We start from the raw sequence: 14,568 nt of genomic DNA, 5'->3' as shown, positions 1-14,568 counted from the left end.
AAGTTTAGATGTATGTAATCCAAAATAAGTCCAACATTCAATCAAATATTATACAAACAAATGTATTTTTATTCACAAAGGGTTCAATTGAAAAGTTTTATTAAAAATAAAAATTATACAAGGGGATGACAGTTCAAAAATGTATTTCAAACAGTATTTTGACATAAACCTTGGCTAACTCTTCTGTCCATTAGTCTTACTCCTCCCTCCAAATATGAAAATCGTAAGTTTTAAACAGGTAATTGAATTACAGATGTAAACTTTTGGCAGAGAAATGGAAAAATGACAAATGAAAGCATAATAATGGACATGGCAGATGTAATTAAGAGCTGGATATCAAGAAAACACCAAGCTGCTTCTTGCAGGATAGACAAGTGAGGATAAAACATAAAACTCAAGAGGACATTAAAATAATCCAGTTTAATGTACATTTCTACACAAAAATAGTTTGCTCAGAAGCCTAAGGGACATGAGAAACATCAATCACGTTTACCAACTTTATTAAAATGTACATGAGAGGTAATTTTGAACAGTTATCTTCAAGGGGATGGGCATCTGTGTCCCTCAATTAGCATTTTTCCATATGTTAAAATAACATTGTGTTGGGAAAACAATAAGAAAGTTATGTAAAAAGTACTAGACCTGAATTTTCCTAGTCCCATTTTTGCTGTCCAAAAGCGGGAAAGTGAATAAAAGTCAACATGTGATACTTAAGGCGACCAATTCCTTATAAAGGAACATTTCTCCTCCATGTCTACAATCCTCTTCGGCTGCAAAAACTGTTTGCATTTTAAAAGCAAGGGGTAGGGGCCTGCTCTCTCTTCTGTCAGCCCTTTTATCGCCTTTTGTCCTTTCTGTCTGATTTGCGTTCTCTTTCGTTGCGTGAAGGTCTTTTCCCCGAACGACTGCCTTCTGAAACTGACCTCTTCCTGTCTGCTCTGGAGTTCTTGTCCTTGGACCCTTTAATGTCCCGACTGCTTCCCTTGGATGACTTGTGATTCCTGTCAACTCCTGGGTTTCCTCTCTTCCTTTCTCGCTCTCTGTCCCTTTCTGCACTGCGCCTTCTACGCTTCTTATTGTGACCCCGCTCCCGACTACGACTCTCACTGCTTGAGCTACTACTAGAACTACTGCGACTACTACTGCTACTACTGCTAGAACTGCTCTGGCTACTACTTTCACTACTGCTACTACTAGAGCTGCTACCACTACTACTGGAAGTGGAGGTACTACTAGAGGAGGAGCTGCTGCTGCTCCTACTTTTTCTTTTCTCCTTTAAATGCCCTCTAGCTCGGTTACCAGACTTGCTGCTTGATGTGAGAGTCTTAACAGGCTCTTCCATTTGCTGTTGCAAATGTTGCTGTGGACGCCGATCATCTTGCACGATTAAGCTAAACTCTATCTCTTCTCTAGGAGAATGACTTTCAGGTACAATCATTTCTAGGGCAGCTTCAGAATCAAGCATTGGCTCATATTCTATCATAGTTTCAGCTTCAAGACCATTTTCCTTTTCATTTTCTATTTTAAACTCACTCTCCTGATCTGTCTCAGAAATAAAATTCACTTCTTCCTTTTTCTTCACCTGTACCACCTCTGTTTCTGCTACTCCTGGGGTGTCATCTTTTCTCTCTACCATTTCCTGATCATTTTCTACCTGTGCAGGCAATATATACTCTTGAGCATCTGAACAACTATCTGGCTGCCTCTCCTGTGGTTCTTTCACAGCACCACAAATACCCTCCTCCTCCTCCTCTTCTTCCTCGTCCTCATCTCTAACCTCCATAGGCTGTTCGTGTTGTTGCTCTTCTGTTTGTTTTACAGTGCTGCTTTCCTGTTCTGGTTCTACATCACTATGAACTAAGCTAACCTCTCTCTCATCTCCTGGTTCCTCCATCTCAATATCATTGTGCTGATTACCTGTCTCTTCCATCTCGGCTTCTTGCTGAGCCCGCTTACCCTCCTCCTGTTCTTCATTCTGCCGATCTTCATTTTTCAACTCCTCCTGCTCTTTCTCCTTCAGGGAGTGACGCCTAGGCCGAGCTTCCATTTTATTAAGCTGCTCAGCAAACTCTTCACGCCTTGATTGTAAGATACCTATACAATAATGAATTACATTTATCTTGTAGTATGTTGCAAAACTCATGCTAAAGCATACAATTTTCTACATTCAAATATTTTACATTAATCACTATTAAAATATTGTCTAGTACATTGAAATTTATATATTCAACCATTTTGAATTCTGTCATTTGCAGTCCAAGTTTAACTAAGTACTACTTACACTTAGCAAAATAAACGAAATTCTACAAAAAAATTCAGATTTTCTTTAAGTTCAGCAAACCATAGAATACATAAATGTGTTTTAATGACAACTGTCTAGTGTTCTATAAGTATGTTCTTATCACAAGGAGAAAGAAATCATAAAATGTGCACAAATGAGCAATTTGTCAGTTTCACTATTAGGAACACTTAATCATCGAAACTTTGAAGGAATAGTTGTTACTATTCATTTACTCACCATTCATCTTTTTCTGTGAATCCTCAAGCAGCTTATGAGTGGCTGAACACATTCGGCCAGGAATATAGAATACAGGCGGTTTTGTCTTTGTTCTTATATATTTTATAATTTTCATGTTGTGCATGTTCCACTCTTCTTGCTAAACAAGTTTAAAAATGAAACAAACAAATCTCAATATAAATATTCCTAACAAATACTGCAACCAGTCATTTTACATTAAAAAACCTTGTTTGTCTGATGACATTTACAACATTATGATAAACAGAAGCAAAAAAAGGGCCAGAAAAGTGAGTCATTGTCACTTTGAAGGAATATTCCACTCAAAAATGATTTCTTATGTTACTTTACCCCATGTACGTTGTAGTGCTGGCCAAGAAAATGTTTTAAGCCAAGAAAAAATTTTAATCTCTTGTTTTTCTGGTTAAAGTACTTAAATGACTCTCAAATGGGATCAACTGGTGGCACATGTTTAAAAAAATAAATCATGTTAACACATGAGATTCTGTTTTTACATGGATGTTTCTCACATTTGCCACTGTCTAGTGTTAGTCTTCTATTGATTCCTTTTATGAGAACCTCCCTTATGTACTTTTGACAAGAAAGCAGGAAATTAAAACATTTTCTTGGCTAGCACTACAAAGTACATGGAGTAAGTCATATGTAGAAAAAAATTGACAAGTACACGAAATAAGCAAACCAGAATGTCAGTTTCTTTCAAACTGATCATTTGGAAAATAAAACAGATTTTTGAGAATAATTCCAATAATGCTTTCTTATACACTTAAATAAGACTGCAAACTGTAAACCAATTAAAATGCTTTAGCTATTCAGAACCTTTATATAAAAAAAAAAAAAAAAACTTCAACCAGAAAATGTGTTAGTTGTTGCAGTGTGTTACTTTAGTAAAGTTAATGATTTGGTTAAAGAATTGAAGACAACAAACAGGTGGAAACATTGTGCAACTGGCCAGTCAGGTGCTGGCAAAGAGAAAGGGGAAGTTAGGTGATGTTCAAGAAAAGAATTAAACTTAATCTAAGTGAGACTACAAATTTAAAAACTAAAAACAAACTATCAGAAAAAAATGTATTAAAGTCCACACAAATTATAAAGGTAAAAGGTGCGATTAAAATATTGAGTAATCCACACATTGACCTTTAGATCATGACCTTATCTGTTATTGTGTACTGAAATACTGTTAGAAGTAAAGCAAGCAAGCAAAAGCATTCATCATCTAAATAGTTCTAGAATAAGAAATGTCTCCAGGAAAGTCAACACTGCCTAATTTATTAAATGTAGGACAAATTATTATATATATATATATATATATATATATATATATTAATCCATGTTACTAAACGAGAATGGTAAACCGGATGGACGCAGGGACATCTGGCCATGGACGCAAAAGACGTACTGCGCAGGCACCCCCACAACCCCCCCCCCCAAGCAACGGAAACCGGATGGAAAGCAACGTAAAATAAGACATGAGTCGCCGAACGGAACACACATAAAGAAGAGGATTGAGACCCACGACACACAAAGCCCCCCTCCAGTAACTGAAATAAGAAATGAGGCGACGCGCCCCTAGAAAACCAAAAAGAAAGGAGTCAGACGCAAGCGCCACATAGCACACGAAACGGTACGCACACAAAAAGGACGATTCAGCCCCACGACACACAAACACCCCCTCCACTAACAGAAATAAAAACTCAGGCAACAAGCCCCCAGCACACAAAAAAAAAACAAGCCGCGAGCGCCACACAAAGCCCATTGGACACGAAACGGGACAGACTACGGACATAGCACGCGAAACGTACACAAAAAGGACGATTCAGACCCACGACCACACTAACGATTGCGCCAGTTAGCTGACAGTGCGTTCAATAATAAGTCCACTATTCATGAAAATTCATTGGGATTAATGAATGAATGTCATTTGCAATCATTGTCATTCACTTAACTTCCCTGAAGAAACAAATGGCAATACAAGTAATGAATTTACACGTTGTTGTCAAAAGGGTCAAATTAGACTGCCTCCTTTACATTCATATCCTGCATATCTACAGAAGCTTCTAACTAACGAAGTACCTGAAACTAAAAACTTTACGAACTGCATTAGATCCTACAATAGTTCATTTGCTTTTGCATATACCGGAGTAAATATCAGGCCACCAGAAGGCAATGGCCCATACTGCTTTCGCGTATGTGGACAAATATTACATCGCATTGGAACAGTGCACCCTGAAACAAATCAAGAACGCAAATATGCACAAATCACGTCGGCACCTACAACAAGCTTCTGAAACCGCGGAAGAAAAAATGTCTCGGCTCCAAAAACACGTCACTCATTATTCAAAATACCGGTCCCAATCACAGAAACATCGGTATCCACTATAAAAATGAACAGTAACAATGCACGTGACATCCGTCTTGCCACACTATTAATTATAGATGAATTTACAATGGCATCCAGTCACTTACTCAACACCATTGATAAACTTCTACAAACGTTGATAAATAATAATACACTATTCCCTTTGGAGGAAAGGTACTGTTATTAGGAGGAGATTTTAGACAGTGCTTAACTATTGCTCCACATTTAATGCGCTCAGCTATTGTTCAGTCCACCTTAAAATACGCGGACAATTGGCATTGCGTTGATGAATAATAATTTTCCCTTTGGAGGAAAGGTACTTTTATTAGGAGGAGATTTTAGACAGTGCTTAACTATTGCTCCACATGCGATGCGCTCAGCTATTATTCAGTCCACCTTAAAATACGCGACGACGTCATACATAAAACAAGAGAGCGAACTACAATACATATACAGGCGCGAGACCTGATTGGTGATAATACGAAGAAACGAACAGTCCGCATATTAACAGTGAGTGCGATCCTCCTTATTACTTATCCATATTCCTAATGATAAAGATCAAACAAGTCATCAATTCACGATCACGGGTACAAAACTAGACAGCTCGAGTAACGGGACCACAAACACGCACCCGCATCAAAAAAAAAAAAAAATTCACGTCACCTACAACGCGCTTCAAAAAAATGTTACGCGAACAATTGCCATTGCTTTCAAAAGATACACTTAGTACAAAACATGCGATGTCCAGATCCCGAATATAACAATTGCTTATTACAACTGAGAGATGGTACACTCACCAATACAGATGTACTTCACCCAGATATTATTACAATTCCTCAACCCTTTATCTGCGACGACTTACTTACGGAGATATTTGGAACAGCAATCTCATTAGACCAAATACCCCTTTTAACACAACGGACTATATTCTGTCCAAAAAAATATTACTGTTCATCACATTAATAACCAGGTCATTTCATTACTTCCTGGAGAGGCACGGCTCTTTCTAAGCTCTGACAAACTTGACTCTGATGACGACAATGACCATCTTAATTTCCCCTTACAATATTTGAACACTATTAACCCAGCCGGATTTCCACAACACAATCTTAGCCTTAAAAACAGAACAATAATCATGCTATTAGGAAACCTTAACACTACACAGGGTTTATGCAATGGTACACGTTTAGTCGTCAACACTATGACACACAATGTTATTCAAGCAACAGATCTTACAGGATCACATGCTAACAATACTGTTCGAATTCCTAGAATTGACCTTACAAGTTCTAACCTGGAATTACCTTTTACACTTAAACGGCGACAGTTCCCCATTACACCTGCCTTTGCCATGACCATCAACAAATCACAAGGACAAACCATGGACAAGGTTGGCATCTACCTCTCTGAGCCCGTTTTTGGACATGGACAACTTTATGTGGCCTTCTCACGAGTTCGACGTTCATCTGACGTTAAAGTTAAGGTCATAAATGCTCCATGCCAAGGAATACTCATTCAACGACAAGACACCATCTTTTCTACTAATGTTGTGTACAAAGAAATTTTCCAAGAAGCCTTTACACTGTACCAAACACTGAATTGTTTGCTTCCTATATGCGTCATCTACACCTTCACACTATGCTATATCTCATTCATACATCACGCTCTTTGTAATTTCCCAACACCAGGGGTTGGCGAGCGAAGCGAGCAGGGGGCGGAGCCCCCTAGTATATATATATTTGTCCTAGATTTCATAAATTAGGCAGTGTTGACTTTCCTGGAGACATTTCTTATTCTAGAACTATATATATTTTAATAATTCAAGTGCAGTTGAGCTCTTTTCTATAGTTCAAGAGTTAGACTGTCCACAGCTAGTCTTCCTTTTCCTAGCTTTTATATTCCTTTTACTAGGAATGTGAATAAAAACCATTTAAACATTTAGCCCATTTGAAGATGGAAACCCTTTAGGAAACTGCAGAAAATTGTTAGGCCCCACCCCCCCCCCAGTGACCCTGACCTAACCAAAACATACTATACTGTACAGAGAAAAGAAGACTTTAATACAACTTCCAAGTCACACTGCATATCAGTACTATAAATCAAAAACTGCACCACAGAATCATCAAAAACTGCACCACAGAATCAAGTATAAATTAGTAAAGCCAGGTAAACGGGCAACATGAACCTTCCTTGTCTGTTGTTCTTATTTTGCATGTTCTGATGAGGTGCATGATGAGAACTTATAAGTGGAGTAGGTGCTCCCACACACTTGCATCTTTTATAACACAGGCATGGAAGAAATACTGGGGTTATAGTCAGGCAAACAAAGTAGAGAGAAGTGACTCATTTTGCTTTAGTGTCTCACGTTTTGGTGAATGTTTCTGCTTTCTTATACTATCATAATGTGTGTACAGTATTTAGTATTTACTTTTTTTTATGCAATTGTGTGCATTTATTCCAATATTAAATAAGCAAATTTCACATTTGGATTCTATGTATTCTTTTTCCTTGTGGAATAGTCTTGAAGTAAAATACTGTATATGGTACTCATGTATTAGCATTTGCCATAATGAGAGATAAGCATGTGTGTATAAACTGAAATCTGGTATTTTGTGCTGTATAAATAGGTTCTCTCTACTTTAATAACGTTTACCCCACACTACTGTTCAAATTCCTTTTTAATTTATTTTCTTTGAAATTGGGCTGAAGGGCTTGAAAGCAAACAAACCAGCAGAACCCAAAAATGAATTACAAGCTGTCTGCTTTTTATTTGCTGTGCTGTTTTATCCTGGCATAGAGCAAGCATGGCAAAAAAGAGAAAGGCCTCCTAATGAATGTTGCACATCTGAGACCCCCCACCACCACCTAGTGCTTAACCAACTAGCCATACAAGCATAAAACAACTTAGCAGAACCTTCCACTTATCACTAAAATGTACAAAAACGTGCTGAAAATTTTGAGAGGTTATAATCTGATATTAGAATCAGAATTCTTTATAATAAATGTTAACCAGATTTCTAGGCTTTTAAACAACCCAAAATTTTACTTCATAGAGATGATCCAAAACTGATTTAAATCATGACTGCCATGCAAAATTATCTACAGACTCAACACTATGTTTCTGCGTATTTAGGTAATAAAATAATAATTGTACTGTAGTTGCATTGGACTAAAATATTTTTCAGAAAGCATGATCAATCCCAGATCTTACCAACTGAGCAAGTTCAACTTTTTGTTCCAAAAGCCTCAGCTCGGTTTGTTTGGCACGACGTTCTTCAAATAGCTCTCTTTTTTCATTTTCAACTTTTTTACGTTCTTCTTCTGCCTGGACCTCAAGCTTTTGCTCAATCTCCTGCCTTCTTTTTTGCTAAAAGAAAAACACCACAAACCATAATCAGCCACATGAACAAGTATCAAGTTAATTGGCTTGATAATGAAGACAAAGTGTCTTTTCATGCACATTTTAAAATTGATCATCAGAAGTAGTGTCTTAGCAGAATGATTATTTAAATATATAAATACACAATTGGGAACCACTTAGAAATGTGGACATTTAAAAACTTTTTAACCAATGAATGTTTAGCACAAAGTCTACTATATGTTACAAACCACCCAACACAGATTAAGAAAAAATGACTAAGTTTAATTTCCATTAAAGCACAATTTCCACATGAAATCCACTTCCCACAGCACTCCTTTGTTAGTAAATCTTGATATTCATCTGGTATATATTTACATGCTTTACTTGCTGTACTACTTATACTAAATGGAAGCAATTCCACAAGCCATAAAAATTCTAGTGTCTTCTGGGCAGCCAACAGTGCAGTTTGGTAGACGCTCTCTTTTACTTAATGAAAAACACCACTTCATAGTGAAAGGCTTTCAGTATGTAGTCTTAACTGAGAACTTTCAATTGAGTTAATTGAATTACTTTAAGAGTTTGAGAACAAATTCCATTATTTTTCAAACTGAACACATACTGTACCATATACAACTCTGCTAATATAAAATTTCTCATGGCTCTCTGCGCCCTCCATACAGGACAGTTATGAAAAGATACAACTGAAGAAAGCCCTTTCCGTTATTGTCAGACACCACACACAGCAGTTACTATAGAAAATTTAAATATATGTATCAATGTAATCTCAATGAAATTAAAGTAATACATGCTGTAATAACTAACATGAGCAAAAGCTCACTAAATTATTAAAGGATCATGCCTGTACTTCTTTATTCTTCTAAATAACTTGAAACCACCAATATTTTCAGCCCATGGCTAGGAATGTGAAAACCAAGCAACTATAGAAAGGTGATTAGGTAATGGTCACACTCTAGGCCAGGAGGCCAGTGTGTCCCTCACCCTGAATAAGGGGCTCACTTCATTGAGCTGAGACAGCTTTGTGCTTTTTACAAAAAAAAGTCTTATTCCGATTGTTCATCCAAAAAAATCTTGTGTTTTTCTCCAAGGTGAGAGGGTTTCTCTCCACAACATTTTCTCCAACCTAAATTTTCCACCAAACAAACTTGCCAAAACCTACACTTCAACAGCAGATAGGATATTTACTTTGACATATATCTATATCTGTATATATTCTGGTTATTACAAACAAGCCCTCTACCATACATTATTGCCTTCTTGTTAGGCAAAACCTACCTAAAATTTAACTCTAATGCAACTCTATATAAGTATATGAATTTCCCCTTGGGCTTAATAAAGTATCTATCTAATTCTAATGTGTCAGAAACCAAATAAAAAAAAAATAAAAAAATTGTCTAACCATAATAAACCCTTAAAAGCTCCCATTAGGGGCGGCACGGTGGCGCAGTGGTAGCACTGCTGCCTCGCAGTTAGGAGACCCGGGTTCGCTTCCCGGGTCCACCCTGCGTGGAGTTTGCATGTTCTCCCCGTGTCTGCGTGGGTTTCCTCCGGGCGCTCCGGTTTCCTCCCACAGTCCAAAGACATGCAGGTTAGGTGGATTGGCAATCCTAAATTGGCCCTAGTGCGTGCTTGGTGTGTGGGTGTGTTTGTGTGTGTCCTGCGGTGGGTTGGCACCCTGCCCGGGATTGGTTCCCTGCCTTGTGCCCTGTGTTGGCTGGGATTGGCTCCAGCAGACCCCCGTGACCCTGTGTTCGGATTCAGCGGGTTGGAAAATGGATGGATGGAAGCTCCCATTAGTCATTTGCTGTGTTGCACATGTGGACGTGTTGCTTTTGACACTAACTTTGTAATTATTCATTATATAGAAAAAAGGTTTACCTCCAATTACACTAAAACTATTTTGGAAATAGCAATAATCGTCTAGAGACTGTAGATTGTTTCATTGATTAATTCGAGCAAACTATAAATTAAGAATTGACGTAACTAAATATACTAGGCATATTTCATTGTCTCCATAATATTTTGCTTAAAAAGGTAATGGAAAGCCTTAGAAATAGCTTCATGAAAAATAAATACATAAACAGCATTACAAGAAGGCTCTATGAAAACAAATAGATGTAGCTTTTTTAAGCTCTTCAAATGAAAATTGATACTCTTCTTAAGCTCTGCTGCATCACCCTGGTGTCACTGGCACATTACAACACGAGGCTAACCAAAAAACAGCCATAAAATCATTTGTTTACTTAATGCTATACTTGTTGTGCATAATTTTCTTGGTAAAACACTAAATTCCATGCTTTCTATGGCCCTCCACTGTCTTCATAGCTTACCAAAATAGGGACTGCAGAGAGAACTCTAATGAGAAGTGGACCTTTGACTGGATTATAGCCACACTTTTGTGCAAGAAAAAAAGTAGAATTTAACGTTCAGATCCATGTACAATTCAATGCAATATTTTACAAGCTTTATAGGGTAATTACCATCAGAGATTAAAGTAAACTTGTTACTTGCAAGTGCCTCTCCATGGTACTACGACTGCTGTGAACTACCTTACCTCAAAACTTCCTGTTTTCATATCAAAGTAATGAGCGTCATTTGTCAAATGTCAAACCCACTTTTGGCCTGTCAATTTTCAAAACAACCCAAACAGCAGACTGTAAAAGAGGGACAATAATTCCCTTTTGAAAGGTACATATTGCAATTACATGAGTAAATTAAATATGTAGAACTTCTATTCACCACTAAAAGGAAGGCAATATAAATATACTCAATAGGTCAATTGAAAATGTTAGGTTAGAAATACTGAAAATTTAAGTCCGTTCTGTGAGATCCAGGATCTTTGAAAGCAGTTTTATTAATTTCTCTCAGTACAGAATTTACCATGTTAACGTTTTTATTATCAAGCTGTTGCAATTATTAATTCAAAATACAGTAGCAAGGATCGAAGTTAGGACTAAGCCCTTCTTTTCACATATAAAATTAAGTGGTTCACCTCCCATATAAAATTAAGTGGTTCACCTCCTCACTTTATAGAACTCATTAGTACCTTAATTCCAGGGATCACACATTGCGATATGAGATATAGTTCTCCTAAATATTCAAAGATACATAAATAAAATTAGCCTGGGGGAAGAGTCATTAGCTATAAAGCAACCAAACCCAGAAACAATCTGCCTACCAATAACCCATTTATTTCAACATTCAAATCAAGAATAAAGACATCATTTCATAAGACCATACTCTTGTTAGAAGGTGCAGAGATTGTTTCATATTGTTCACTTACTTGCTTTTTTATTTGTACTTTTTTTTTTTTTTTTTTAACTGGAGAAATTGTTGATTTGCTATATTTTTTCAATTTCCTCCTTTGTCGAGATCTGTCAAGGTATTTGATCTGCATTAGAGTGGCTGTATCATTACATACAATGAACCAGCTTTCAGATATCTTATCAGGAATAGAATAGTATCTTTATTTACCTATGCCAATCTTTTCAAAAGGCAGGTAATTTTTGACAGCTAGGACCTGGGCTTAAAACCACCTATTCTACATACTGTATAATGTTTTTATGATAATTTTGAAACACGGTATTGCATTTATATAGAATTTTATTTTTCACATTATATTTGTAATTACACTAGAGTGATTGGCTTATATGTATAGTACTGTGCAAAAGTTTTAGGCAGGTGTGAAAAAATGCTGTAAACAAAGAATGCTTTCAGAAATATAAATAATGGATTGTTTATTATCAATTTACAAAATGCAAAGTGAGCGAACAAAAGAAAAATCTAAAAATCAATATTTGGTGTTAAAACCTTTCCCTTCAAACGAGCATCAATTCTTATAGGTACACTTGCAAAATCAGGGATTTTGTAGGATTCTAGTCATGTGTATAGTCAACCAATTATACCAAACAGGTGCTAATGATCATCAATGTCACAAGTAGGTTGAAACACAGTCATTAACTGAAACAGAAACAGCTGTGTAGGAGGCTTAAAACTGGGTGAGGAACAGCCAAACTCTGCTACCAAGGTGAGGTTGTGGAAGACAGTTTCATGTCATGGCAAGATTGAGCACAGCAACAAGACACAAGGTAGTTCTACTGCATCAGCAAGGTCTCTCCCAGACAAAGATTTCAAAGCAGACTGGGGTTTCAAGATGTGCTGTTCAAGCTTTTTTGAAGAAGCACAAAGAAACGGGCAAAGTTGAGGATCGTAGAAGCAGTGGTCGGCCAAGAAAACTTAGTGCAGCAGATGAAAGACATCAAGCTTATTACCCTTCGAAATCGGAAGATGTCCAGCAGTGCCATCAGCTCAGAACTGGCAGAAACCAGTGGGACCCAGGTACACCCATCTACTGTCTGGAGAAGTCTGGCCAGAAGTGGTCTTCATGGAAGAGTTGTTTCCAAGTCGGAGGTACGGCTTTTTGGCTGCAAGGCCAAGCGACTCAAGTATGCACGTAAACATAGGAACTGGGGTGCAGAAAAATGGCAGCAGGTGCTCTGGACTGAGGAGTCAAAATTTGAAATATTTGGCTGTAGCAGACTGCGGTGGGTTGGCACCCTGCCCAGGATTGTTTCCTGCCTTGTGCCCTGTGTTGGCTGGGATTGGCTCCGGCAGACCCCCGTGACCCTGTGTTCGGATTCAGCGGGTTGGGAAATGGATGGATGGATGGATGGATGGATGGCTGTAGCAGAAGGCAGTTTGTTCGTCAAAGGGCTGGAGAGCGGCACAATAATGAGTGTCTGCAGGCAACAGTGAAGCATGGTGGAGGTTCCTTGAACATTTTGGACTGCATTTCTGCAAATGGAGTTGGAGATTTGGTCAGGATTAATGGTGTTCTCAATGCTGAGAAATACAGGCAGATACTTATCCATCATGCAATACCATCAGGGAGGCGTATGATTGGCCCCAAATTTATTCTGCAGCAGGACAACGACCCCAAACATACAGCCATAGTCATTAAGAACTATCTTCAACGTAAAGAAGAACAAGAAGTCCTGGAAGTGATAGTATGGCCCCCACAGAGCCCTGATCTCAACATCATCGAGTGTGTCTGGGATTACATGGAGACAGAAGGATGTGAGGAAGCCTACATCCACAGAAGATCTGTGGTTAGTTCTCCAAGATGTTTGGTACAACCTACCAGCCGAGTTCCTTCAAAAACTGTGTGCAAGTGTACCTAGAAGAATTGATGCTGTTTTGAAGGCAAAGGGTGGTCACACCAAATATTCATTTGATTTAGATTTCTATTTTGTTCATTCACTGCATTTTGTTGATTGATGAAAATAAATGATTAACACTTCCAATTTTGAAAGCATTCTTTGTTTACAACATTTTTTCACACCTGCCTAAAACTTTTGAATTTAATGTTAGAGATCCTGCATCACATTTGACTACTTTAAAATGTGTCAATTCTAAGCTTATTTTAAACGTCAACCTGAAATATTCCATTAACTGGGTGAAGCATTTATTCAGTTCACTCACTAGTTGCTTCTGCAATAAAAAAAAAAATTGCCATTTTTGTCCGAATTTTTTTTTTGTTTTGTCCTTTAATACTTTGTGTAAAAAAAAAAAAAAAAAAAAACACACATAATTGCGTACTCTGGTTCAGATAAATGCTTTTAGTGACCTACTGCTAAATCAACTGTCATTTAACCAACATTTTTATCATGTGTCAGAGCTATTTAGAAATTATAGACAAACCAAAAAATGAAAAAATTACCCTTTCTGTAGCAACAGTTGACTCTTGTTTAAACTTCTGTAGCGTACCCATCAACAGGCCAAACATGCGTCGATTCCTATAAGGTAAAATAAACAGTGATTGGGTAAAACTAAAAAATCTACTTTAACACACCACTTTCACACATACTGAAAACAGAAATCAGTAAATGAACTGGCAAAAATGAACTAACAAATTTCCCATCAATATATGATCATAACTGATGTCAAGAATGCAGACGAAGGTATCTAAAGCTGACATGCATTATTTGGAGACACATACTTAGGTGTGGGGGGTACCTTTTATCCCAATTTAAAAGCACTAGCAGCCAAACGTGCATGATTTCAAATTCACACAAACTTAAGGTTGAAAGAAAAAGATGGAAAAATAACACAAACAAGTTCCGCACAGAACACTGCGGCATTCTCCATTTGTACACCCTCTCTTTGTCTCTCTTACTGAATCATATGGTGACATGATAAATTTGAGATGTGTGAAATTTACACTTAAATGTCTCAATGGAGACTAGAAGAGACTAGACATGCTCCTTTCATACTGTAACTTACCACCTGCAACTTTGT

General features: G+C 37.5%; 1 protein-coding gene across 1 annotated transcript in view; it reads right to left on the bottom strand.

The window, feature by feature from the left end:
- Positions 1–702: 702 nt before the first annotated feature.
- Positions 703–14,568, bottom strand: part of pnn (pinin, desmosome associated protein) — a 36,231-nt gene continuing 22,365 nt past the window's right edge. The window contains exons 6-9 of the mRNA XM_028821220.2: positions 13,991–14,066; positions 8,104–8,259; positions 2,519–2,657; positions 703–2,094 (exon numbers count right to left, since the gene is read on the bottom strand). Coding sequence (XP_028677053.2) covers positions 836–2,094; positions 2,519–2,657; positions 8,104–8,259; positions 13,991–14,066 — 1,630 coding nt within the window. The 3' untranslated portion in view covers positions 703–835. The remainder of the gene's footprint in view (positions 2,095–2,518; positions 2,658–8,103; positions 8,260–13,990; positions 14,067–14,568) is intronic.

The sequence above is a fragment of the Erpetoichthys calabaricus genome, chromosome 16, assembly GCF_900747795.2.
Source record: "Erpetoichthys calabaricus chromosome 16, fErpCal1.3, whole genome shotgun sequence".
Classification (NCBI taxonomy): Eukaryota; Metazoa; Chordata; class Cladistia; order Polypteriformes; family Polypteridae; genus Erpetoichthys; species Erpetoichthys calabaricus.
This window is presented reverse-complemented; position numbering and strand designations above follow the sequence as displayed.